The sequence below is a fragment of the Heptranchias perlo genome, chromosome 16 (genome assembly GCF_035084215.1).
Source record: "Heptranchias perlo isolate sHepPer1 chromosome 16, sHepPer1.hap1, whole genome shotgun sequence".
NCBI classification, from domain to species: Eukaryota; Metazoa; Chordata; class Chondrichthyes; order Hexanchiformes; family Hexanchidae; genus Heptranchias; species Heptranchias perlo.
Window position 1 is genome coordinate 8,828,002 of NC_090340.1, and position 26,374 is coordinate 8,854,375.

At 44.5% G+C, this 26,374-nt stretch overlaps 1 protein-coding gene across 1 annotated transcript in view; it reads left to right on the forward strand.

Moving 5' to 3' along the window:
• Nucleotides 1-26,374, forward strand: part of LOC137333470 (aspartate aminotransferase, mitochondrial-like) — a 39,684-nt gene that overhangs the window by 6,549 nt on the left and 6,761 nt on the right. The window contains exons 2-8 of the mRNA XM_067997619.1: nt 9,846-10,002; nt 12,303-12,431; nt 15,442-15,501; nt 17,791-17,952; nt 21,182-21,286; nt 24,143-24,293; nt 26,017-26,182. Of these exons, the coding sequence (XP_067853720.1) occupies nt 9,846-10,002; nt 12,303-12,431; nt 15,442-15,501; nt 17,791-17,952; nt 21,182-21,286; nt 24,143-24,293; nt 26,017-26,182 (930 nt within the window). The remainder of the gene's footprint in view (nt 1-9,845; nt 10,003-12,302; nt 12,432-15,441; nt 15,502-17,790; nt 17,953-21,181; nt 21,287-24,142; nt 24,294-26,016; nt 26,183-26,374) is intronic.

A 26,374-nucleotide genomic window follows, 5' to 3' on the forward strand; every position in this document is an offset into this window, starting at 1 on the left:
AAGGAGAAGTTGTTCAATGTAAGAACAAGTTCAGCCAGGTGGAGGAGGGTGGTGGTGGATGGGGACTGGCTGGGCCTCCGTTCAAGGAAGAAGCGGAGGGCCCGCAGGGCGTCCTGGTGGGGGATGGAGGTGTAAAGGGACTGGACATCCATGGTGAAAAGGGGACGGTTAGGGCCGGGGAACTGGAAACTGTTAAAGTGGCTGAGGGTGTCGGAAGAGTGGTGGATGTAGTTCGGAAGAGACTGGACAAGGAGAGAAAAAAAGGTAGAGATTGGAAGAAATAAGTTCCGTGGGGCAAGAACAGGCTGAAACAGTGGGTCTCCCAGGGCAGTCCTGTTTGTGGATCTTGGGAAGGAGGTAGAAACGGGCTGTGTGGGGTTGGGGGACTATGAGGTTGGAGGCCCTGGTGGGGGAAGATCTCCAGAGGAGATGAGGTCAGTGACTGTCTGGGAAACTATGGGTTGATGTTCGGCGGTGGGGTCATGGTCCAGGAGGAGGTAGGAGGAGGTGTCGGAGAGTTAACATTAAGCCTCCACGAGGTAGAGGTCTGTTCACCACCCCTGTCAGCAGGTTTAATGACAATGACAGGGTTGGACCTGAGATATCGGAGTGCTGTGAGCTCAGAGGGAGGGAGGGAGGTTAGAGTGAGTGAGGGGAGTAGAGAAATTGAGACGGCCAATGTCACACCGGCAGTTTGCAATGAAAAGATCGAGAGGGTAAGAAGCCAGAGGGAGTAGTCCAGGTGGAACGAGAATTCTGAAGACTGTGCGGGGGGAAAACTCCTGGCCAAAGAAGTGGGCGTGTTGGCGAAGGCGACGGAAGAGGAGCTCACATCGTGTCAAGCTTGAAATTCGTTGAGGTGGGGACGTAAGGGGATGAAGCTAAGGCCTTTGCTGAGGACTGATCGTTCGGGGTCAGAGGAGAAGGTCAGAGGAGATAGTGAAAACACAACAAAGGGTGTGATTTGGAGGGAGGGATGGGGTTAGAGGAAAGTGAAGGGGAAAATGGACCAGGAGGGGCATTGGTATTTACACATTGCAGGTGTTGGCTGTAGTATCTGGAACTGCCCATTTCAGCAATTGACCTCTATTTTCTTTCCTAGCTGGACAGGAAATCAGCAGTTTTGACTTCTGACTTACTCCTTGTCTGTAGATTGGCTAGTGAGGTTGCTAAATTAGCCACCATCTCCCTAGGTGTAGGTCCTTAGTAACTATCTTCTTTTTGAAAAATGAATGGGACTATCTTGACATAAGAAGTCTGGAACAAGTCAATTGATAGTTGTTGTCTCGGTTTGAATTGGTGTGTGAGTAGCAGCATTCCATATGGTCAGTCTAGTTTAATATACACCCTCCCTCACACCCCCAATCAACCTTTGGCCACAGTGAGGATTTTAAACTCTTCTGAACTAAATTTAACTTAAAAGTAACGCCAATATAAATCATATGAAGATCCTTCTGTGCCAAAATGGATGGAGATACAAACATAGTAGCCGGAGTAGGCTATTCGGCCCTCGAGTCTATTCTGCCATTCAGTTAGATCATGGCTATCCTGTACCTCGACTCCATTTGGTCACCTTTGCTCCATATCCCATGATACCCATACCCAACAAAAATCTATCGATCTCAGTCTTGAAAATTTCAATTGTCCCAGCATCCACAACCTTTTGCCGAAGAGTTCCAGATTTCCACTACCCTTTGTATGAAAGTGCTTCTTGATTTCACTCCTGAATCCTCTAACTATCTTTAAGATTGTGCCCCTTGTTCTGGATTCCTCCACCAGAAGAAATAGTTTCTCTGTATCTACCCTATTCAAATCCCTTTATCATTTTAAATACCTCGATTAGATCACCTTCTGTGTAAGGTGTCAGCCTTGGCTCAGTGACAGCAGTCACTTCTGAGACAGAAGATTGTGGGTTCAAGTCCCACTGCGGAGACTTGAGGACATAATATAAGCTGACACTTCAGTGCAGTACTGAGGGAGTGCTGCACTATCGGATGTGCTGTCTTTCGGATGAGACCTTAAATCGAAGCCTTTCCTGCCCAGTCAGGTAGACATAAAAGATCCCATGGCACTATTTAAAGAAGGCCAGTGGGTTAGATACAGAGCAAAAGATCCCTCTACACTGTCACATCAAACACTCCCAGGACAGGTACAACATGAGTCAGCTCCAGACTAAGCATTCAACTTGCAACCAATTGCTTTAGCCCCAACATCAGAAGACGTCTGCTGCTGCATCAGAGACATTTCCTTTTGCCACATGAGCCATCCTGCAGCCTTTCTGAATGAAATTCCTAGTTATTGCTGAATTAGGCTCACTTTCAATATAGAAAAGTGTGGGGTGGTGCAATTTGGTAGGAAGAATAAGGAGGCCACATAATGATGGATAATAAGAGTCTAAATGGGGTAGAGGAGCAGAGGGATCTGGGGATACAGATACACATCATTTAAAGTAGCGACGCAGGTTAATAAGGCCATTTTTTTTAAGATGTGGAGATGCCGGTGATGGACTGGGGTTGACAATTGTAAACAATTTTACAACACCAAGTTATAGTCCAGCAATTTTATTTTAAATTCACAAGCTTTCGGAGATTTCCTCCTTAGGAAGGAGGAAATCTTGAGGAAGGAGGAAATCTCCGAAAGCTTGTGAATTTAAAATAAAATTGCTGGACTATAACTTGGTGTTGTAAAATTGTTTACATTTTTTTTAAGAAAGCAAATCAAGCACTAGGGTTCATTTCTAGAAGGATAGAATTGAAAAGCAGAGACGTTATGTTAAACTTGTAAAGAACCTTGGTTAGACCACTCTTGGAGTACTGTGCACAGTTCTGATCTCCATATTATAGAAAGGATATGGAGGCATTGGAGAAGGTGCAAAAAAGATTCACAATGATACCAGAACTGAGAGGATATACTTATCAGGAAAAGCTGAACAGGCTGAGCTCTTTTCTGTAGAAAAGAGACAGTTGAGGGGTGACCTGATAGGGGTCTTTAAGATAATAAAAAGGTTTGATAGGGTAGACGTAGAAAAAATGTTTCCACTTGTGGGAGAGTTCAAAACTAGAGGTCATAAATATAAGATATTCACTAATAAATCCAATAGGGAATTGAGAAACTTCTTTACTCAAAGATTGGTAAGATTGTGGAACGTGCTCCCACAAGAAGTAGTTGAGGCAAATAGCATAGATTTATTTAAGGGGAAGCTAGATAAGCATATAAGGGAGAAAGGAATAGAAGGATACGCTGATAGGGTGAGATGAAGAAGGGTGGGAGGAGGCTCGTGTGGAGCATAGACTGGTTGGGCTGAATGGCCTGTTTCTGTGCTGTAGACTCAATGTAACTTTGGTGGGATGAGCCCCTGCGCATTAGGAACCAAGTCGAGACTGTCCAAACTCATTTCATGTAAGATCTTTACAGCCAGCAGAAAAGATTATAATTTTGTCAATCTGGGGCTGCATTTGAATCGGTTCCCTGAGATAAAAGGTCGGAGGCAGGGGTATTTACTTCCTTTGAGTGTCTGTTTTCGTCTAGACTTGCTCCCTCGTTCTGGAACCAAGACAGCCATGCAGTTCTAATGCATGGGAGTGAGTTGAGAAATTATGCACTCTGGACAGAGCAGTGCCTCTTTCTGCTGTTATGACGTTTTTGCGAATTATTTTTAAAGCAGAATTAACTCATTTCTGTGTTGGAATCCAGTGCACGGTACCCAGCAGAGAACGCTATCCAGTTGCGTTTGCGCCTTTCATGCGTCTCTTGGCCTGTTGATGTATTTTTCTTGAGTTAACCAATGTTACCAATTGTTGAGGATTCCATGGGCTGTAAAGTGGCGAACGAACGGTGCTAGCTGTTCACTAGACTTGCACTTGCCCATAGACTTTCTGTGGGGTTTTGCACAACAAGTTCCTGTAAATTAGAGGTCCAAACAGGGCATCTGGGACCTGTGTGAACAGGGCAAGCAGCTGTGTATCTCCTTAACCAATCAGATTGAAGCATCGTTAATGAGCCGCGCAGAATCTGAACCAGGAAGTATAAGTTAGAATAGTGAATTCAATGTCAAATCAGGTACAGAAAGCAAAATAATGAGTGGGAAAGAAAGATTGGGCTGAGAAAGAGAGAGATAGCAAGAAAACGTTTTTTTTTAAATTATTTAAGTTTTTGTTTAAATCTCCAACAATAATTAAAAGTTGAAGGAATGAAACTCCGCACTTGTAAAGTTAATTTTCAAAGCCAGAGAGGTTGTAAGGCAGTAATTAAAAGACTTTCCAGGTCATTAAAAGGGTACTTAGACTGGAATGGACAAGTTTTTTGGCGAGTTTAGTCTGCATATATGACGTCAGTACAGGAACTTCACGCCATTCAATACGTTTGAACGGGGAGCCAGATGGCGAGATGCTGTTTTCGCACTGCTTATGGAGAGGCAGCGCACCTCGCACAGCAACTTCCAGATTTTCATCTTTTTAACTGCGCATGTGCGCTCGCCAAAAGTCACTGTCCGATTTGCGCAAAAATTATTGAGCACTGTTGGCCTCACTGTTATTTTCACAGCAAAATTTGGCCCCATAATTTATACTCGTGGCCTATCAAACGTTCTTGGAAGCATAGCACATAAAGCCCAGATGGATTTGTTAACTGCAGTACCTGAAGGGGTTAATGCCTAGTCCCTCAGGGCCAGGTGCCACCTCTGCCAGTTGTGTTTTGCAATGTGACATACCCTTTTGCTGAAAAGGTCAACCATGCATCAGAGGCTGTGCACTATGACGTCACCACTTGGCACACAGCCCCGGAACTAACTCAACTCAGACTCTTATTTTAGGAGCTGTCTTCACACATGTAGTGTTTAATATGGACTTTGATTTCCCTGTCCATTCCAAACCCTTTCATTATCTTAAAAGACCTTCATCAGGTAATGCCTCAGCTGTCTCTTTTCTAGAGAAAAGAGCCGCAGCCTGTTCATCCTTTCCTGATAAGTATATCCCCTCAGTTCTGGTATCATCCTTGTGAATCTTTTTTGCTCATTCTCCAATGCCTCTATATCCTTTTTATAATATGGAGACTGTATTCTCTCTTATTATATGAATTTTGCTGAAGGGAAAGCTTCCTTGTGGGCTCTTTTAAAATGGAGAGAAAATAAGTTGCTGATTTTTTTTTTTCCCATAACCAAAAAGATCCCAATTACCTAAATTAGATTTCAATTCTGGGATGAAAGCCAGGCCATTATCCTTCAGCAGTTTGTACGGTGACCAGTATCAGGGTTAGTCTCCAACTGGTTGTGCTGTATCTAGTTGCAGTCTTTCAAATGTCACCACTGGGAGCCAATTACTTAAAGTACAACATGGAGCTGTATAAATAGTGTGAAATAAGGCACACATTGAGTAGATTTCAGCAGGGAGACTGTGTGGTACACTGGGCTAGCAGTCTGCCTTTTCAGCTCTGAGACCTGAGGCCAAATCCTGTCATCTGACTGTAAGGGTCCTACATTGGGACTGCCCATTTCACCAGTCTCTCTATGTCCTCCTGAAGTCTGTTACTATCCTCCACATTGTTTACTACATTTCCGAGTTTCATGTCATCTGCAAACTTTGAAACTGAACCCTGTATACCCAAGTCCAGGTCATTAATATATATCAAAAAGAGCAGCGGTCCTAATACTGACCTCTGGCGAATACTACTGTATATTTCCCTCCAACCTGAAAAACAACCGTTCACCACTACTCTCTGCTTTCTGTCAATTAGCCAATTTTGTATCCACGTTGTCACCGTCCCTTTAATCCCATGGGCTTTAATTTTGTTAACAAGTCTATTATGTGGTACTTTATCAAATGCCTTTTGGAAGTCTATATACACATCATCAACCGCACTACCCTCTTCAACCCTCTCCGTTACTTCATCAAAGAACTCAGTCTATGTACACAAATCTTTGAAGGTGGCAGGACAAGTTGAGAAGGCTGTTAAGAAAGCATATGGGATCCTGGGCTTTATTAATAGAGGCATAGAATACAAAAGCAAGGAAGTTATGCTAAACCTTTATAAAACACTGTTAGGCCTCTGCTGGAGTATTGTGTTCAATTCTGGGCAGCACACTTTAGGAAGGATGTCAAGGAAATAGAAAGGGTGTAGAAGAGATTTATTAGAATGGTACCAGGGATGAGGGACTTCAGTTACTTGGATAGACTGGAGAACCTGGGGTTGTTCTCATTAGAGCACAGAGGTTAAGGGGAGATTTGATAGAGGTGTTCAAAATCATGAAAGGTTTTGAAAGAGTAAATAAGGAGAAACTTTCCCTTAGCTGACGGGTCGGTAACCAGAGGACACAGATTTAAGGTGATTGGCAAAAAAGCCGGAGGTGACATGAGGAAGAAATTTTTTACTCAGCGAGTTGTTATGATCTGGACTGCACTGCCTGAAAGGGTGGTGGAAGCAGATTCAATAGTAACTTTCAAAAGTCAATTGGTTAAATACTTGAAGGGAAAGAATTTATAGGCTATGGGGAAAGAGCAGGGGAGTGGAACTAATTGGATAGCTCTACCAAAGAGCTGGCACAGGCACAATGGGCCGAATGGCCTCCTTCTGTGCTGCATCATACTATGTTACAATTAGAAAAGGGGAAAATATATATTAAGAAATACAGGCAAACCGAGAGAGGAATTCATGAGTGGATATGGTATAACCTCAGCCAAGTAATGGATAGAAACGTTAAGACATTAAAGAAATAAAGATCCCGATGTTTGCAGGGAGGGAGCAGGGGAGCGTAGTAGTGGGGGGGAGGGAGGGGGCAACGTGGAAATCCTGCCGAATTTAACAGCAGGACCTCATCGTTTTTTTTTATTCCATTGCCTGCTCAGCAGCTGGCCAGATCGGGGATGGTCCCCAGCATCTGGAAAGATCGGGGCTTGGTTGTTGGGGGGGTGGGGGGGTCAGAGCCTGGCAATTGGGAGGGAGGGAAAAATTGAGGCTTGGAGGGAGGAGGGGCTTGGCCAATCGCAGCAGCAAGGAAAGGCTGCGTCAGCAGAAGGGAGGCTGAAGGTTTGCTTGAGGGGCCAAGGGGAGCACTCCTCCTCCTGGCCCACAAGGAGTGCTGTAAAAGGTATTTACCTCTGGAGCCGGCAGCTCCCGTTTCCGTTTCGCTGCCGGGCAACCCAAGCCCTGGGAAACTCGGCCGGCAACTGTTAAATTCAAATCAGACTCCTACTTGCACCATGGGAGCCTGATTTAAATATTATAATGAAGTGTCCCACCTCCAAGACAGGACATGGTGGTTTGGGGGCGCATTCCCCGATTTTTAGTTCCCCCCCGCCGGACCCTCTCCTGCCTTAGTGGGGAGCTAATATCGACCCCAAAGGGTGTGAAAATAGCCACAGAAAGGGGAGACCTGGGCAATGCAAGAAATTGGGAGAGGTGGAAAACCTGGGGATCAGTTGTGGAATTAAAGCAGGATTGAAAGGAGGATGTAGCTGAAGTTACTGAAGTAGATATTCAAACCAGAGGGTTGCAGGATGCCCAGGCAAAAGAATATTGTTCTTGAAGCTTGAGATGAGCTTCCTTGGCACAGCGTATGAGGCCAATGACAGTGGGAATGGGAGATGGAGTTAAAGTAGCAGGTCACACGTAGGGGTCACACTTGCAGACAGAACAGAAGTGTTTGGCAGAGTGGTCACCTAATCTGCGTTTAGTTTCGCCATTGTAGGGGTGAGATCACTGTGAGCAGTGAATATTGTATACTAGATTAAAGGTAGTATCACAAGGAAGGAGTGTTTAGGGCCCTGGACAGTAGTGTGGGAGGAGGTGAATACGCAGGTGTTGCATCTCCTGTGTTTGCACAGGAAGATGCCACGGGAAAGGCAGCTGGAAGTAGAGGTAGTGGAAGAGTGAACAGGGTGTCACAGAGGAATTGGTTCCTCTAGAAAGTGATATGATTAGTGGAATCATGTTGTAGATGGCGGAAGATGATCTGGCAGATGTGGAGGCTGGTGGGCTGGATGGTGAGGACTGATGGGACTCTGCCATGGTTTTGAAAAGGAGGGGGGAGGGGAGTTGGGGCAGAAGCAAAGGAAATGGGATCAACCCAGTCAGGGGCCCTGCAGAGGGAAATCCTTGGCTGAGGGAAAAGGACATTTCAGAAGCGCTGGTGCGCAAGCTAGAGAGATGAGAGCAGGTTTGACAGAGAGACTGGGAGAAAGGAATGGAGTCTTTACAGAATGTGGGGTGGGAAAAACATACTCCAGGTAGTTGTGGGAGTCTGTGGGCTTGTAGTAGATATCATTGGAAGCACATCACCAGCCACAGACAGAGAGAGAGATCAGGGATGGGTCAGGAAACATAATTTAATATTTCATTCGCAGTAAACTGCCTCCCACACTCAGTCACAAGACTGGGCGCAATGGAAATATCCCTCTGGTTCAGTAACGGATACTCTCCCGAGGTCAACATAACGGCACATTGGCCCAGGTAATGGGAGTTTAACTCTCGTTTCAACCAAAGCTGTACCCGATACGGACTGGCTGATCGCTGGAGAATGGTCCTTTCCCTAGTGCTAAAATTGTTTACCCGGATCATAAAGTCACTCCAAGATGCATCTAACCATAATTTCGTGATCTCCTGGATTGCCAGCATCTGCGTCACCTCTTGTCCCCTCCACCCTGCCCCCTTTTTCCCCTCTCCTAGCTTTATGATGTAATATTGGACTTTGGAAACCGATTACTGGGGATGATCTTGTTAAGCTGCCTCCTCTCGCTAGTGCAAACATTGTGTGTTCCTGCAGGACACAATTGGGTCAGACTGTGGCTTAATTATATCGGATTAATGCTCTTTTGATGCAAAGCTTGAGGTCGGTGGTGTAGACACTGAGAGATGATTCCCATTTCTGTTCCTGCAGTCAGTCTTTCCCTGACTTTAAGTAATGTTTGTGGTTCGCAGCTCTCTTGGGCTGAGTTTGCTTTGAATGTTTTAATTGTGTTCAGAGGAACATCACTAACTACAAGTGGTCTCTTCCCCACTTCATGAGTTCTCTGCTTAGCAATGTCTCTGTACTAAGTATCACCATTAATTCAGTGATTCAAGCCCTACTTCAGGACTTGAGCACATAATTTGGGTAACACACCATTGTTGTACTGAGGGAGTGCTGCATTGTTGGAGGTGCTGTCTTTTAGATTAGACTGTAAACTGAAGCGCTATCTGCCTGCTCAGGCAGACATACAAGACCCCAGTTTACTATTCAGAGAAGAGCAGAGGAGGTTTCCCATTGTGCTGGCCAACATTTAACCTTCAATCAACACCTCCAAAAACAGATTAACTGGTCATTTATCAACCTGCTGTTTTTGGGACCTTGCTGTGCGCAAATTGGCTGCTGCATTTCCCAACATTAGAGACTGCACTTCATTGGCTATGAAGCACTTTGGGACGTCCAGAGATTGTAAAAGGCAATATATGTGCAAGTTTGTTTGTTCTTTCCTTCATTGTAAACTTGTTGCTCTGTAATTACACTTTTCTCTTGTCAGTCGTGGCACTGCAGTGGTTCCATTGGCAGGAAGGTGTAATTACAGCATGACAAGTTTACATAGGCAGTTTCCATTATAAATGCTGATTATTATAAAATAACATAACTCTGCTTATAACATATTATAAACACTGATATAAATCTTATAATATTGATCATTATAAATGTTATTATAATATTATCATAACTGCATGTTCAGCTTCATCTCACTACGGACTTAATTTATCCTTCCAGCCAATATGCAAGGTCGTCACTGTTCAAAAGCAATAGAAATGCGATATTAAAGTGAATTCAGATTAATAGTCTCTCATCACAGAAAACTGTTGCTGAAACATGTATTCTAATGATCTTCCAGCTCTTTGTGGTCACACGTGGAAATGGGTCCCCCCGATCCCATCCTTGGGGTGACTGAAGCTTTCAAGCGTGACAGCAATCCCAAGAAAATGAACTTGGGGGTCGGTGCGTACCGTGACGACAGCGGGAAACCGTTTGTGTTGAACTGTGTCCGAAAGGTGAGTTGAATGTAGCATCCTTGTGTTTTTTTTAAATGAGTGATAATCCAATATCTCGCACGGACTCTATCCAAGGGACTCTGGCACAGAGCAGCGCTGGCAGAAACCTGGGAGCTGGCTGAAGCTGGTACATGGCATGGAGAGAACTGGGAAGAAAAAGGATTTGTTAACTTCATAAAGTTATTGAAAGACCATCAGTTGGGGGTTGAGCAGTCCCATCCTTTACAACGTTAAGTCCAGATTGCTGCACTTCCCAGCCTAACGAGTAAGTTCGACAAGACAGAACAAAGGGAGGGATTCTTAATACTATGAACTTGCAGTGTCCTTATTTTTGATAAGAGTCTGGCTAATAGAGTCTACAGTGCAGTCTGTTGAAATGTTGCACCAAGCAATATGCTTATTGCTTGTCAACTTTGTTATTCACATCAAGATCATACCTGCAGGGTCAGAACTATAAGCTGAGATTCCTGTTAAACCAAAGTTTGATTATCCTTCAACCTCCAGGTACTGATGAATAGGCTGTCATTCAGCTGAGTAGAGAGCAGAGCAAAGTGGCAAAAAGAGGTTTTTTTCATTCTCGGGATGTGCGTGTTGTTGGCAGGGTTGGTGTTTATTGCCCAACCGTAGTAGCCCTGAGAAAGTGGTGGTGGGCCGCCGCCTTGAACCGCTGTACCAGTGTGATACAACTGAGTGTCCTGCTGGACCACTTCGCAGGGCAGTTAAGAGTCAACCGCATTGGTGTAGGAATGGAGACACATATAAGCCAGACCGGGTAAAGACGACAGGTTTCCTTTCCCTAAAGGACATTAGTGAACCAGTTGGGTTTTAAGACAATCCGACAACGTCATGGTCTCTTTTACTGATAACCAGCTTTTTATTTATTTTTTTTAAACTGAATTCAAATTCCCAAACTGTGACTATGGGATTTGAACTCTTGTTCTCTGGATTATTAATCCAAGCCTCTGGATTACTAGTCCATTATCATAACCACTCCACCACCAAACCCCTGCTGAAAATATGTACCACAACGTACAGGAGGAGTTGAAGGAAATTGTCGAAGCATAGTTGATGATACCCAGCTCCTTAAAATATCCCAGTGATTCTTTCCTGTTTAGCTACTCATTTACATGTGACCCTCAGTTTGTGCTGAGTTGGCTGATCACAGGTGGATGGTGTTGGGAGTGGGGCTACAGTCGGCACTCAGCTAGGAAGGGACAGAAATCAGCCCGGTCTAGTGGTCTCAGCGACCATCCACCAGAAAGTGCCTGTGTGTGGGACATTGGATGGGAACAGGAGCGGACTCAGTTTTGATGTCCTTCACATAGGCCCACTGGCACTTGTTGTCTGGGCTCAAACATAGAGTGACCGCTTGGGCAACTGTACCCCAACAAGAGACAGCACCACCTGCAGAGAAGGGGGGGAGGAATTGAGAGAGGAATGAATATACAAGGCAAACAAACTAAAATATCTTGACGCATCAGTTTGAGTCATATATGTTTTACACTCTCTAACAAAGACCATTTCCTTTTCAACCAAATGAATGGTTAATCCATCATAAAGAATGTGAGTGTGTTTTTCAGGGGAGTTTGCATGAGGGAGTTCCTGGGCACTTGCGATTACAAGTACTATTCTGTAACAAATAGCTCTCTGACACGGTCTGAACTCACTTCATATGCCCCTGTATAGAAGCTGTGATATTCCCTTGACTTAACTCAGTCAATTCCTGATGCCTCAGTTGTGCCACCAGGATTTCCATTGCTATCTGACACCCCCAGGGGCAAAGTGAAAAACTAAAATCCTTAAATCTTTATATTTAAGAATGAGTCTGCAAGGTGGCACAAGGCAGTTAACACAATTTGTGCTTGAACCGACAAACTCCCAACAGAAAAGCTTAGAATTTGTTGTCTTCTCAGCCTTTTGATGTATAACTGCCCTGTAAGAGTCCAAGTGTTATCCTGTATAATAAACTCCTTTGTCAAAATCAAAGATTTTGCCTGGAATATCCTAGAGGGACGCTGTACATGAGATTGCGAAATATACTGTTACAGCCGCACCATCATCAAAAAAAATCTCTGCGAGAGCATGTCCATTTACACAGTCCGGTTGAATCAGGTGTCCCTCTCAGGAAAGACATAGGCAGGTGAATAATCTTACTCAAGATTTTCAGAGGGCTATACATAAAATGTAAGATGCCTCCATCCATTACTTCTGCATTTCGTTCTCCAAGTTGAACTGTTTTGTCAGAACATATGGACCTTACTAGAACTGATATGTATCCTGGTATTTAACCATCTCAACAGGCCGAGGCTCAAATTGCAGCAAAGAAAATGGACAAAGAGTATCTTCCTATCGGTGGACTGGCAGACTTCAACAAGGCCTGTGCAGAGCTGGCTCTAGGAGACAACTGTGAAGTCATCAAGAGTGGAAGGGTAAGGGGCTGCTTTTTGTAATAGATTGGGCTGGGTGACGAGCAGAAGGGTGAGTGACAGCACTCCTAGAGCTCTGGACTGAATAAGTGGAGCAGCCGAGGAGGATTTCAAGATAGATAAATGGTCCTATTGGATGGGGAAACGTGGCTTTTGTACATCATGGAAGGATGCTCTTTATCAAAGCTGGGAAAGGATTTGGGTATGATTTATTATCCAGTTAATGTGAAACTGTTGATACTAATCCAGGTACTGGGATGACCCGCGGGACCTTTTGACAGTTAGTATGAACAAGTTATTCTCACCTTGTACAGACCACTGGGACAGTCACATTTATGTGCAGTTTTGGACATTGTCCCTTCAAAAGGTTGAGGTAGATTACAGGACACAATTGAGCTTGTTTTCATTGGAGAAAAGATGACATGACCTAAGTTTTAAGAAAGCCAAGAGAAACGAACTAGAGGATATAAGTTCAAAGTTGCCAAAAAGGCCTGAGATTGAAGGAATTTTCCCTACAGAGTAGCGAATATGTGAGAAGATTACTAATTAAGCAGTTAATACTGACCTTGCAATGTCATCACCAAGCTTTCAGCAGTTCAGATATCATATTGCACACGGCACTCAATCATCTCTATCCAGCCCAATCCTTTAACCTAAAGTAACATCCCAAGGTTCTTCAGAGGTGTAAGGAGAAAATGGATGCCAAGGCGCGATCAAAAGCTTGGTCAAAGAGGTGCGTTTTAAGGAGGGTCTTAAAGCAGGAGAAGGAGGTGGAAAGGTTTAAGGAAGGTCGTCTGCAGCTGAAGTCATAGCCGCCAATGCTAGTGTGAACAGAGAGGAGATGCACAAGAGACAGGGAAATCACAGAAACAGTGTTTGGGGGTGGGGGTGTGGGAGTTGTAGCACTGAAAGAGGTTACAAAGACAGGGAGGGATGAGGCCATGGAGGGATTCAAACACACAGATGAGAAGTATTTAAATTCAAAGCGTTTGGCACCAGGTGGTCAGCAAGGGCAGGATTGATGGGTGAGTGGAACTTGGTGCAGCTTAGGATATGGGCAGCAGAGTTTTGGATGAGCTGAAGTTTACAGAAGATAGAGGATGAGAGGTAGGAGACCGTCTTACCCTCTCCAATTTTGCCCTGTAACATGATGCTCAGAGTTGTGCAAAAGCAGCTGGGCAACTTGGAATTGTCTCTCCCTCCTCAGTGGGGAAAGCACTGAGATGCTTTTTTTTTAAAACATACTGATAAAGCATGAGTGAATGCCGGGGCCAGGTGAGTCCCATGTGCATATCTTCGTCTGTGACAGATGCTACACATTCTGTCTTCACACTACATTATTGTGTCTCAGTGATGTGACTTGTTCTGTACATATTGCAATCTCAACACATCTTGGAACATTTTTTCCCATTTGGAACCCCGTATCAACATTAATTCCTCCCAGATAAGTATAGCAGAGGTTGGATGCAAAGTAAAAACGCCCTCTGCTCTGCCCCAGCAATGGGCCTTAAACTCAGAAGAGTATTTCCAAAAGAAACTTAGTGTTGAACACACATATGCATTACTGTTCCCAAGGATCTACTCGTACCATTCAGTAAGGTTATAGGCTGGCGTGTGAGCATGACCTGGAAAGCCTCTTCTCCTTGGGATGCACTGCCAAGTTCACTTGGTCCTTCCATTCCCTCAAAGGTGGATCACGTCCCCAGCAGCAGTTTCTCCTTTTTACTTGATTTTTATTTTATGGTGAAGGTGAGAAATGTCAGTGCCTAGAACAATGTAGCATTTATCAATTTGTTACCCAGCATCAGCATCAAGCACTCTCAAGTCAATTATACCATGGTTAGATGCAACAATAACTGGAATTTATATAGTGCCTTCAACATAGAAAAACATCCCAAGGCGCTTCACAGAGGAGTAACGGAAAAAAATGGACACCAAACAAAAGTAGGAGACAATAGGTATGTGAGGTGGGTTTTAAGGGTTCTCAAGGAGGAGTGGGAAATGGAAAGACAAAGGGGTTTAATGGAGGGAATTCTAGAACATCTGAAAGTACGTGATGTGGAGATGCCGGTGATGGACTGGGTTGGACAAATGTAGGGAATCTTACAACACCAGGTTATAGTCCAATAGTTTTATTTGAAAATCACAAGCTTTCGGAGCTTACCTCCTTCGTCAGGTGAGTGAGTGAAGGGTTTTAAAATCGCATCGCATATATTAGGCTGGGAGACAATCACAGCAATCAAAGGTGCCGTTGGTGTTCAGACAGGTTAGCCACGGAAAACATTACATCCCAGTATACTGAATACACAATGGGTCAGATTACACAGACAGAGAGAGAATGAGACCCAAAAGGCAGAGAGAGAGAAAATGTCCAGTTGTATTAAAAACAGATAGCTTTTTTTTCCCCGCAGGTGGGGATACGTGTAGCGTGACATGAACCCAAGATCCCGGTTGAGGCCGTCCTCATGGGTGCGGAACTTGGCTATCAATTTCTGCTCGACGATTTTGCGTTGTTCGTGTGTCTCGAAGGCCGCCTTGGAGAACGCTGACCGGAGATCGGTGGCTGAATGTCCTTGACTGCTAAAGTGTTCCCTGACTGGGAGGGAACCCTCCTGTCTGGCGATTGTTGCACGGTGTCCGTTCATCCGTTGTCGCAGTGTCTGCATGGTCTCGCCAATGTACCATGCTCCGGGGCATCCTTTCCTGCAACGTATGAGGTAGACAACGTTGGCCGAGTCACAGGAGTGTGAACCATGTACCCCCTTACTCATCCCATCAGTCTGGATTGCATTTCACACCCAGGCCCTGTAGTTGAAAATGTGGTCCTGCCTTGACCCACTGCATCACTTAGTCCTCAAGTCCTACTACTTTCTTACAATCTCACTGCTCTTGTTTTGGCTGTTCAGTGACTACTTCTCCCCACCTATGGGCTTGTAATGCACATTGCTGTAATTAATTTTTTGCAACACACAATCATTAATCAAAGATATGTTTGGCTTATTTTTGATTTTAGTACATCACCGTGCAGACCATTTCAGGAACTGGATCGCTGACCGTTGGTGCCAAATTTCTGGTAAGTGGCAGTGATGTCTGTTGGAATATATTTCATGCTGCTTTAGTGTTAACTCCTCTGAACTTGCCTTTCTCATACCTCCTAAACGGCAGATATAGTATCCTACAGACTTTTACTCCTCATTCTGTTAACATCAAGGTTTGTTGCATTATTTTTTACGCAAACAGATATTTCCCCAGCACCTCTAAACTGTGGAAATTACCTCTGTTAGCCTTTCCTTCCTCCTAGTGTCTTCAGGCTTCTAAAACTCAAGATTGTCATGATTATATCCTAATTTACCTCCTTTCTCTGATTACCTTCAAAGTGTGGTTGATGTGTATGTGGACTTCCAAAAGGCATTTGATAAAGTACCACATAATAGTCATCCGAGCAAAAATAAAGCCCATGGGAATAAAGGAACAGTGGCAGTGTGGATACAAAATTGGCTAGGGGACAGAAAGCAGAGAATAGTGGTGAACAGTTGTTTTTCATACTGGAGGGAAGTATACATTGGTGTTCCCCAGGGGTCAGTATTAGGACCACTGCTCTTTTTGATATATATTAATGACCTGGACTTGTGTATAGAGGGAATAATTTCAAAGTTTGCAGATGACATGAAACTCGGAAATGCAGTAAACAATGTGGAGGATAGTAACAGACTTCAGGAGGACATAGACAGACTGGTGAAATGGGCTCACACTTGGCAGATGAAATTTAACGCAGAGAAGTGTGAAGTGATGCATTTTGGTAGGAAGAATGAGGAGAGGCAATATAAACTATATGGTACATTTTTAAAAGGGGTGCAGGAACAGAGACACCTGGGGGTGCACATACACAAATCTTTGAAGGTGGCAGGGCAAGTTGAGAAGGCTGTTAAAAAAGCATATGGGATCCTGGGCTTTATTAATAGAGGCATAGAGTACAAAAGGAAGGAAGTTATGCTAAACCTTTTACAAAACACTGGTTAGGCCTCAGCTGGAATATTGTGCTCAATTCTGGGCACCACACTTTAGAAAAGATGTCAAGACCTTAGAGAGGGTGCAGAAGAGATTTACTAGAATGATACCAGGGATGACGGACTTGAGTTATGTGGAGAGACTGGAGAAGCTGGGATTGTTCTCAGAGCAGAGAAGGTTAAAGGGAGGTTTGATAGAGGTGTTCAAGATCATGAATGGTTTTGATAAAGAAACTGTTTCCAGTGGCAGAAGGGTCGGTAACCAGAGGACACAGATTTAAGGTGATCGGCAAAAGAGCCAGAGGCGATGTGAGGAAACATTTTTTACACAGCGAGTTGTAATGATCTGGAATGCACTGCCTGAAAGGGTGGTGAAAGCAGATTCAATAGTAACATTCAAAAGGGAATTAGATAAATACTTGAAGGAAAAAAATTTACAGGGCCATGGGGAAAGAGCAGGGGAATGGGACTAAATGGAAAGCTCTTTCAAAGAGCCGGCACAGGCATGATGGGCTGAATGGCCTCCTGTGCTGTGCCTACTATGATACTATGAAAGCTAGTTGCACCCTGAACCATGAGCCTTGGTCCTTCAACTTTGGTGTCTCTTTTTTTTCTAAAGCCTTCCGGAGAGACGTGGGAGTGTTTAACACTCTGCCTTCCAGGGCTCTTCCACCTCCGCTCCAAGCTAAGAAGGATGAAACTAATGTAGAAGTTGGCAAACATACAAGTTGGGAGCAGGAGGGAAGAGTAAAATTTGAGTAGGTGCGAGGAAGCCATTCGTCTCACTTAGGATAATCTGACATCTCTGCGTTTGTAGGTTGGTTTTATGGAACGTTTTGAAGTGAAGTAATAGCCACTGAGTAACAAGCCTTTTTATTTTTAAAAAATTGGCCTGTCTAATTATCTCAATTGTGTGACTATTACGATATTTAAAAGTCTTGCATTTGCCAGTAAGCACCAGTCAAGTATTTTTATCACTGTGTAAAATGACAACTACATAGCTCCAATGTTTTGGTTATAAGATCAGGTCTGGAGAAATGCAATACTCAGTCAGGCTGGCTCTTCAGTAAGAACTTTTTTAATACTTATTTCTTCCTCTCCCCTCCCCGCCCTCATTTTTCTTCTCTCCTCATGAAACTTTTTTTAAAAACAAAATGTTGTCCTACCCCTGTGATTTGACGTGCAAAATATTGAGTGGCGGGCAGACAGCAGGAGCGATGTACAACAGAGTAAAGCGGAAGGTGAAGCAGGTGGCACGAAGCAAGGGTAGGTTGTGAGAGGTGCAGGACAGGAGTGCTGCAATAACCCCCCAACAGCAATGTGTCACGTTAATGGCGCTTTCTTTTATCTTGCAGCAACGGTTCTACAAGAACAGCCGAGAGGTCTATCTGCCCAAACCATCCTGGGGCAACCACACACCTATCTTCAGAGATGCTGGCTTGGAAGTCAAAAGTTACCGTTATTATGATCCGAAGACCTGTGGTTTTGATTTTGCAGGGGCACTGGAGGATATTTCAGTGAGTGTGTCTTTTAGCCAGTTCTTGTATATCAAGCTGGTGAGAGTCTGAATTGTATAGTTTTCTAAAATGCCATCCAAGATGGCGGGGGAGGGGGGAGTGTGTGTGTGTGTGTGTCTTGCTTGATAGAGGCAAGCTGTTAATTAGCACTAACTACAGGCTACTATAATAGCCATGATGTGGAGATGCCGGTGATGGACTGGGGTTGACAATTGTAAACTGTTTTACAACACCAAGTTATAGTCCAGCAATTTTATTTTAAATTCACAAGCTTTCGGAGGCTACCTCCTTCCTCAGGTGAACGATGTGGAAATGAAGTCCTCGAAATGAAGTCGCATTTATAATTCACAGAACAATGCTGGTGATAACAGACAGTTTTTTCAACTGCCCGTTGCCAAGGCAATCAGTGTGCAGACAGACAGGTGTTACCTGCCAGGTCTCAGAATATACAAATCACCAAAAAAAACAACAAACAAAAAAAAACAGAGATAGAGAGGTAGAAACATAGAAAAGACAGCAACTGACCCGTTATATTAAAAACAGATAACATTTGTTCGCTGGTGGGGTAACGTGTAGCGTGACATGAACCCAAGATCCCGGTTGAGGCCGTCCTCATGGGTGCGGAACTTGGCTATCAATTTCTGCTCTACGATTTTGCGTTGTCGTGTGTCTCGAAGGCCGCCTTGGAGTACGCTTACCCGAAGGTCGGTGGCTGAATGTCCTTGACTGCTGAAGTGTTCCCCGACTGGGAGGGAACCCTCCTGTTTGGCGATTGTTGCGCGGTGTCCGTTCATCCGTTGTCGCAGTGTCTGCATGGTCTCGCCAATGTACCATGCTCCGGGGCATCCTTTCCTGCAACGTATGAGGTAGACAACGTTGGCCGAGTCACAGGAGTATGAACCATGCACCTGGTGGGTGGTGTCCTCTCGTGTGATGGTGGTATCTGTGTCGATGATCTGGCATGTCTTGCAGAGGTTACCGCGGCAGGGTTGTGTGGTGTCGTGGACGCTGTTCTCTTGAAAGCTGGGTAATTTGCTGCGAACGATGGTCTGTTTGAGGTTGGGTGGCTGTTTAAAGGCGAGTAGTGGAGGTGTGGGGATGGCCATAGCGAGGTGTTCGTCGTCATTGATGACATGTTGAAGGCTGCGGAGAACATGGCGTAGTTTCTCCGCTCCGGGGAAGTACTGGACGACAAAGGGTACTCTGTTGGTTGCGTCCCGTGTTAGTCTCCTGAGGAGGTCTATGCGATTTTTTGCTGTGGCCCGTCGGAACTGTCGATCGATGAGTCGAGCGTCATATCCCGTTCTTACTAGGAACACTTCAGCAGTCAAGGACATTCAGCCACCGACCTTCGGGTAAGCGTACTCCAAGGCGGCCTTCGAGACACACGACAACGCAAAATCGTAGAGCAGAAATTGATAGCCAAGTTCCGCACCCATGAGGACGGCCTCAACCGGGATCTTGGGTTCATGTCACGCTACACGTTACCCCACCAGCGAACAAATGTTATCTGTTTTTAATATAACAGGTCAGTTGCTGTCTTTTCTATGTTTCTACCTCTCTATCTCTGTTTTTTTTTGTTTGTTGTTTTTTTTGGTGATTTGTATATTCTGAGACCTGGCAGGTAACACCTGTCTGTCTGCACACTGATTGCCTTGGCAACGGGCAGTTGAAAAAACTGTCTGTTATCACCAGCATTGTTCTGTGAATTATAAATGCGACTTCATTTCGAGGACTTCATTTCCACATCGTTCACCTGAGGAAGAAGGTAGCCTCCGAAAGCTTGTGAATTTAAAATAAAATTGCTGGACTATAACTTGGTGTTGTAAAATTGTTTACTACTATAATAGCGACAGATGCAATGAACAAAAAACAAAACCGCTCTCGCAGGCAATAGGAGAAAGGCCATAAGCCAAACTACGATGCAACAACATTTATGGTTCTTACTTACTGTGAAGTGCAAACAGTCACTACAATCTGACCCAGAGGTATTGATTCCAAAAATGGACTTAACTGTTAGTGACATCTGTAATTGGCTAAAAAGTTTTGTATACTGGTTGATTTCTGACTGCCTGCAATTCGGATTACCGAGGTAAGAGTTCAAGTGTTATTGTTAATTTGGGCCAGGAGTTGGTAAAGTTTTGTCAATAATCTTATTGTACTGGTGCCAGTATGCTTAGGAGGGAGAAAAATACACTCAAGCTTAATAAATGTTAATGTGCAATTAACCTGAGCGATAACTCTCCGTTCGTGACCTCAAATTACACTGCCATCAACAATGCTTCATACTAACTACAACTCGAAAGTGTGCTCTCTGAACACACAGACAGATTCTATAACTGTAATGATGAATGCTTTTCATAGTTCAAGTGGACACAGCACAAAAATTTCTTACACCCACCATGTGGCTTACTGGCAGGACTGACCCTGTCCATTTGTTGTGACCAGAGATGGGGTGTGGCCCAAGAAGCCAAGAGAGAAGGGGAAAATAAAATGGGGTGGGGGGGGTGGGATTACTTTGTATAACCTACTACTGTTGGCCCATAACTGGCCACTGTCAGAATGGCAAAGAGGGAGAGAGATCATGATTAAGATCCAGTCATGAAAGGCCATGCAATGGAGAAAGAACTTTCATTTTTATAATGCCTTTTCACATTATAGGGACGTTCCAAAGGGGTTTACATCCAATTAATTACTTTTGAAGAGTGGACACTATTATGTATGGGAACACTGCAGCCTATTGTGAGCACAGGACTGTCCCACAAGCACCAACTGAGACGAATGACCAGTTAAGCTGTTTTATGAATGGGGGAATTCAGGGATGCAAACATCCCATCTGTTTCTAAGTGCTGTGGTGTCAAGTTAACTCAAAAGTAGATGGACTAGTTCTGCTCTGAGCAAAAATTAGCAGATTCTGAGCTCTGTCCTCCTTGCAGTTCCTCAACAGTGGCCAAGGAAAGGCTCCCAACCACTGCTTTAAAACTAACAGTGTAGCAGCTTCAGTACTGAAGCATGGATGTGTTGCTGGGTGCTGAATATTCTGGGAGTTATTTACTGGATTTGCAGCTGTGGATTCGAGACTGCACAGAGACTATGCTGTACTAGGAATCATGGGAACAAAATACCAGAAACTTGTAAAAGTATGGGTTTAAAAAGTTTGTTAGGCCTTTGCAACTTTGAAGGAAGCATATTTGGATTTTTATTTGGATAATTCTTGTATCCCTTGCAGAAAATTCCAGAGAGGGCCATCATCCTGTTTCACGCCTGCGCTCACAACCCCACAGGAGTAGACCCAAAGCCTGAGCAGTGGAAGGAGCTGGCTGCCGTCGTCAAGGTGAGGGATGGCTCTGCAGTATTTTTAAGTGTTGGATTTTGAAGCCAAAACCCTTTATCCACATCCGTCTCCCTCACTTGTGTACCCTGCCTCCCTCCCCCACACCCCCCCATCCACCATTCACAAATTCTATCTCTCTCTTCACATACTTAGTTAAAGGGGGAAGCCTCGTTATTATTCTTCCCAATTTTCTATCCTACTGGCTCCCAGAGATGCTGACTCATCCACTTCCACAGATGCTTGGTGCTCTCCAATACCTCGCTCTCAAGTGGCCATTCTTTTCATGTGAACCTATATGGGGAGTATTGGTGGAATATTCAATTGTGTGGGGCATCATAGTCAATTTTATCCTCTCCCAGTGTCCATGTGTGCGTTTTTCCATAGGAAATGCTGGATACCAATTTGGACCAGGAACCCTGGCTCATTCCTTTTTTCCCATCCCCAGTCAAGGGATGTCAAGGTCATTTGTAATATGGCTGAAACCAAGTTCAACACAGACCAGGAAGCTGGCTGGGAGGAGTTACTGGACCTGATATGTAATCTGTGTACTTTGCTGAGGGAGCAAAGTTAACAGTTGAGATTCAATAGTGCACTGAATGAATGTTTACTGATCTTCAGCTTATTTGCACTGTTGGACGCTTATCTTTTTCAGCAGTCAGTATGTTTCTTTGGGACTGGGTTGCACAATATGTTCAAGCACATTTATGGTTGGGATCTGGCCAAGACTGATGGGTTGAAAGTCTCCTCTGATGGTTCAGTAATCTCTGAATAGTTCCTGTGCATGTGGGACCATAATAAAACATGTTGCTGGGAGTAGAGGGGGCTGTATTCTAATGTGTTAATAACACTGAAAGAAAAAGTGGAAAAGTACACAAACCCCGTAACGAATTTTCAGAAATATCTTGTAGGAGACACGATACAGCACATTGTATCCAGTGTATAATAGGAGACACGATACAGCACATTGTATCCAGTGTATAATAGGAGACACGATACAGCACATTGTATCCAGTGTATAATAGGAGACACGATACAGCACATTGTATCCAGTGTATAATAGGAGACACGATACAGCACATTGTATCCAGTGTATAATAGGAGACACGATACAGCACATTGTATCCAGTGTATAATAGGAGACACGATACAGCACATTGTATCCAGTGTACAATAGGAGACACGATACAGTACATTGTATCCAGTGTACAATAGGAGACACGATACAGTACATTGTATCCAGTGTACAATAGGAGACACGATACAGCACATTGTATCCAGTGTACAATAGGAGACACGATACAGCACATTGTATCCAGTGTACAATAGGAGACACGATACAGCACATTGTATCCAGTGTATAATAGGAGACACGATACAGCACATTGTATCCAGTGTATAATAGGAGACACGATACAGCACATTGTATCCAGTGTATAATAGGAGACACGATACAGCACATTGTATCCGGTGTACAATAGGAGACACGATACAGTACATTGTATCCGGTGTACAATAGGAGACACGATACAGTACATTGTATCCAGTGTACAATAGGAGACACGATACAGTACATTGTATCCAGTGTACAATAGGAGACACGATACAGCACATTGTATCCGGTGTATAATAGGAGACACGATACAGCACATTGTATCCGGTGTATAATAGGAGACACGATACAGTACATTGTATCCAGTGTATAATAGGAGACACGATACAGCACATTGTATCCAGTGTATAATAGGAGACACGATACAGTACATTGTATCCAGTGTACAATAGGAGACACGATACAGCACATTGTATCCAGTGTATAATAGGAGACACGATACAGCACATTGTATCCAGTGTACAATAGGAGACACGATACAGCACATTGTATCCAGTGTACAATAGGAGACACGATACAGCACATTGTATCCAGTGTACAATAGGAGACACGATACAGCACATTGTATCCAGTGTACAATAGGAGACACGATACAGTACATTGTATCCAGTGTACAATAGGAGACACGATACAGCACATTGTATCCAGTGTACAATAGGAGACACGGTACAGCACATTGTATCCGGTGTATAATAGGAGACACGATACAGCACATTGTATCCGGTGTATAATAGGAGACACGATACAGCACATTGTATCCGGTGTACAATAGGAGACACGATACAGCACATTGTATCCGGTGTATAATAGGAGACACGATACAGCACATTGTATCCGGTGTACAATAGGAGACACGATACAGCACATTGTATCCGGTGTACAATAGGAGACACGATACAGCACATTGTATCCGGTGTATAATAGGAGACACGATACAGCACATTGTATCCGGTGTATAATAGGAGACACGATACAGCACATTGTATCCGGTGTATAATAGGAGACACGATACAGCACATTGTATCCGGTGTATAATAGGAGACACGATACAGCACATTGTATCCGGTGTATAATAGGAGACACGATACAGTACATTGTATCCAGTGTACAATAGGAGACACGGTACAGCACATTGTATCCAGTGTACAATAGGAGACACGGTACAGCACATTGTATCCAGTGTATAATAGGAGACACGGTACAGCACATTCACCACACGGACTGCAGCGGTTCAAGAAGGCGGCTCACCACCACCTTCTCAAGGCAATTAGGGATGGGCAATAAATGCCGGCCTTGTCAGCGACGCCCATATCCCATGAATGAATAAAAAAAATTGTATCCAATGATAGGATATAGGATACAGCATATTAAATGACATAACTCAAACATCGATAAATTAAAGGATATTAAACCAATCAGAGCGTGAAGCTGAATTTTTTTTAAATTTCCTTTCTTTTCGTGTTCAGCAAAGAAATCTCTTCCCGTTCTTCGACATGGCGTATCAGGGTTTTGCCAGTGGAGATGCTGACCGAGACGCCTGGGCCATGCGCTACTTTATTGAGCAGGGCATTAACCTGGTTCTGTCACAGTCCTATGCTAAGAACATGGGGCTCTATGGTAAGTAAATATCCTTGGATACCTTTCAGTTGGTCAATGCAGTTAATTTTGGGGTTGAACAGTTCCCAAATGTGTACAGACTCCAAATCAGTGAGGGAATCGCTTGCACATTAATTGTTCAGCTGTTTTTTTTAAAGTAACTCTTTCTCCTCCTACAGTCTCTCCGTTCTCCCAGCTTGCCTAGTGGAGAGGCTGAGTTGGAAACTGGCACCCCAAGCCCTCTGCTAGTACCGCTCCTATATCCAAACACTGGGAACATGTGTGGGAGCAGATGGGGTGGATGGTGATTATCATGAATCTCTCACTCCCCATGCGGCTGTGCCTGGTATTTACTTTATACCTCCCCACAGTGACCTAGTTGAGATCAGGAATGTGCTTTGTGAGCTCCTCAATGTGATGCCCGGTGCAGTACTCTGCTAAATAGACCAGAAGGCCCCAGGGCTAGTTGTTGGTCTGTGCAGAGTTAGCTGATCTCAAGCAGGACAACAGTTGCACCCTCTCAGTTGGTCCCAGTGCCCTGGGTTAGAGAGGTGTAAAATTGATCAGGATTCTTGCTCCTGATCACTGCACAGTGATTCCTGCTGGAAATTGTGTGGACATCTCTTTTAGGCCACTGGAGAAGCTCTGGAAGCTTAACTTATGCCATTAAAGCACATGCATGGGACTTAGCTCAAAAATAAGTCGTGACTTTGTGAAGTGATGTGAGACTGGGGAGAAACTTAAAGAAGGGGGGAATATCCCCTTTTTTAAGGAGGAATATTAAAAGCAACTGCCAATGTACAGCTTTGTGGCAATAAAGCTATGTCCACAGCCGGGTTAGCTGTGGTAATAAAGCTGTGACCCCGTGGTAATAAAGCAGGCAGGTTGGCTGTGGTAATAAAGCTGTGACCCCGTGATAATAAAGCAGGCAGGTTAGCTGTGGTAATAAAGCTGTGACCCCGTGGTAATAAAGCAGGCAGGTTAGCTGTGGTGATAAAGCTGTGACCCCGTGGTAATAAAGCAGGCAGGTTGGCTGTGGTGATAAAGCTGTGACCCCGTGGTAATAAAGCAGGCAGGTTAGCTGTGGTGATAAAGCTGTGACCCCGTGGTAATAAAGCAGGCAGGTTAGCTGTGGTGATAAAGCAGGCAGGTTGGCTGTGGTAATAAAGCTGTGACCCCGTGGTAATAAAGCAGGCAGGTTGGCTGTGGTGATAAGACTGTGACCCCAGGCAGTTTGGTTTCGACCCCAGGCAGATTGGCTGTATTGTTCTTCTCCATGGAGTGAATGGCAACACAAAGCCAAGGAGGAAAATTTCTCTGAAAGACTTCTGCTGTGGGGGTTTGAATGTTATAATTGGCTTCAGGACCTATGGGCTGGGAGGGGAAATAAAAAAAAAATATCAACCAGTTGTTCACTATCCATTGCTCCCAGCTGGTGGACGTTAGCTAAGGACAAGCTCAGCTGTAACCCCCCGCTATTGTCGAATAGCCTGTAGTGTTCCTTGAGGAGACTCAAGCGAGAAGGACTTGGGAATGCTGCCGGTGCCCGTGGCATGCAATCCCAGCGAGGAAATTTCAGAAGCGGTGGGTTAAAGCAGAAAACTGGAAAGAAAGCAATCCCTAGGCTTCTCTCGAGCTTAATGCTAAACTGCTAAATAGATTCCGTGACGAATGGCTGCTCTGTTGCCTTCTGGGTGCGACTGCTCAACTGCAGCGGATTAATGGGGTTTCTTTAACCTTTCAGGTGAGCGTGTGGGTGGATTCACAGTAATTTGCAGCGACCCGGATGAGGCGAAGCGTGTGGAATCCCAGCTGAAGATCCTGATCCGCCCCTTGTATTCCAACCCGCCGTTAAACGGAGCTCGCATCGCCGCCACCATCATGAACACTGCAGAGCTCAGAAAAGAATGGTGAGTGCGGTTCAAAGACCCTGACGTCTTCAAGCTCTGCCTGCAGCAACCGATTTATACAAAGGACGCTGACTCTCCTGACTCTGTTGAAAATTGCTGAGGGGGAGCAAAGGCTCGGATGGTGAAGACCCAAGGCACTGAGTGTCAGCTTTCTGGTCTATTATTCAGTACCACACTGGTGCAGTTACCCAC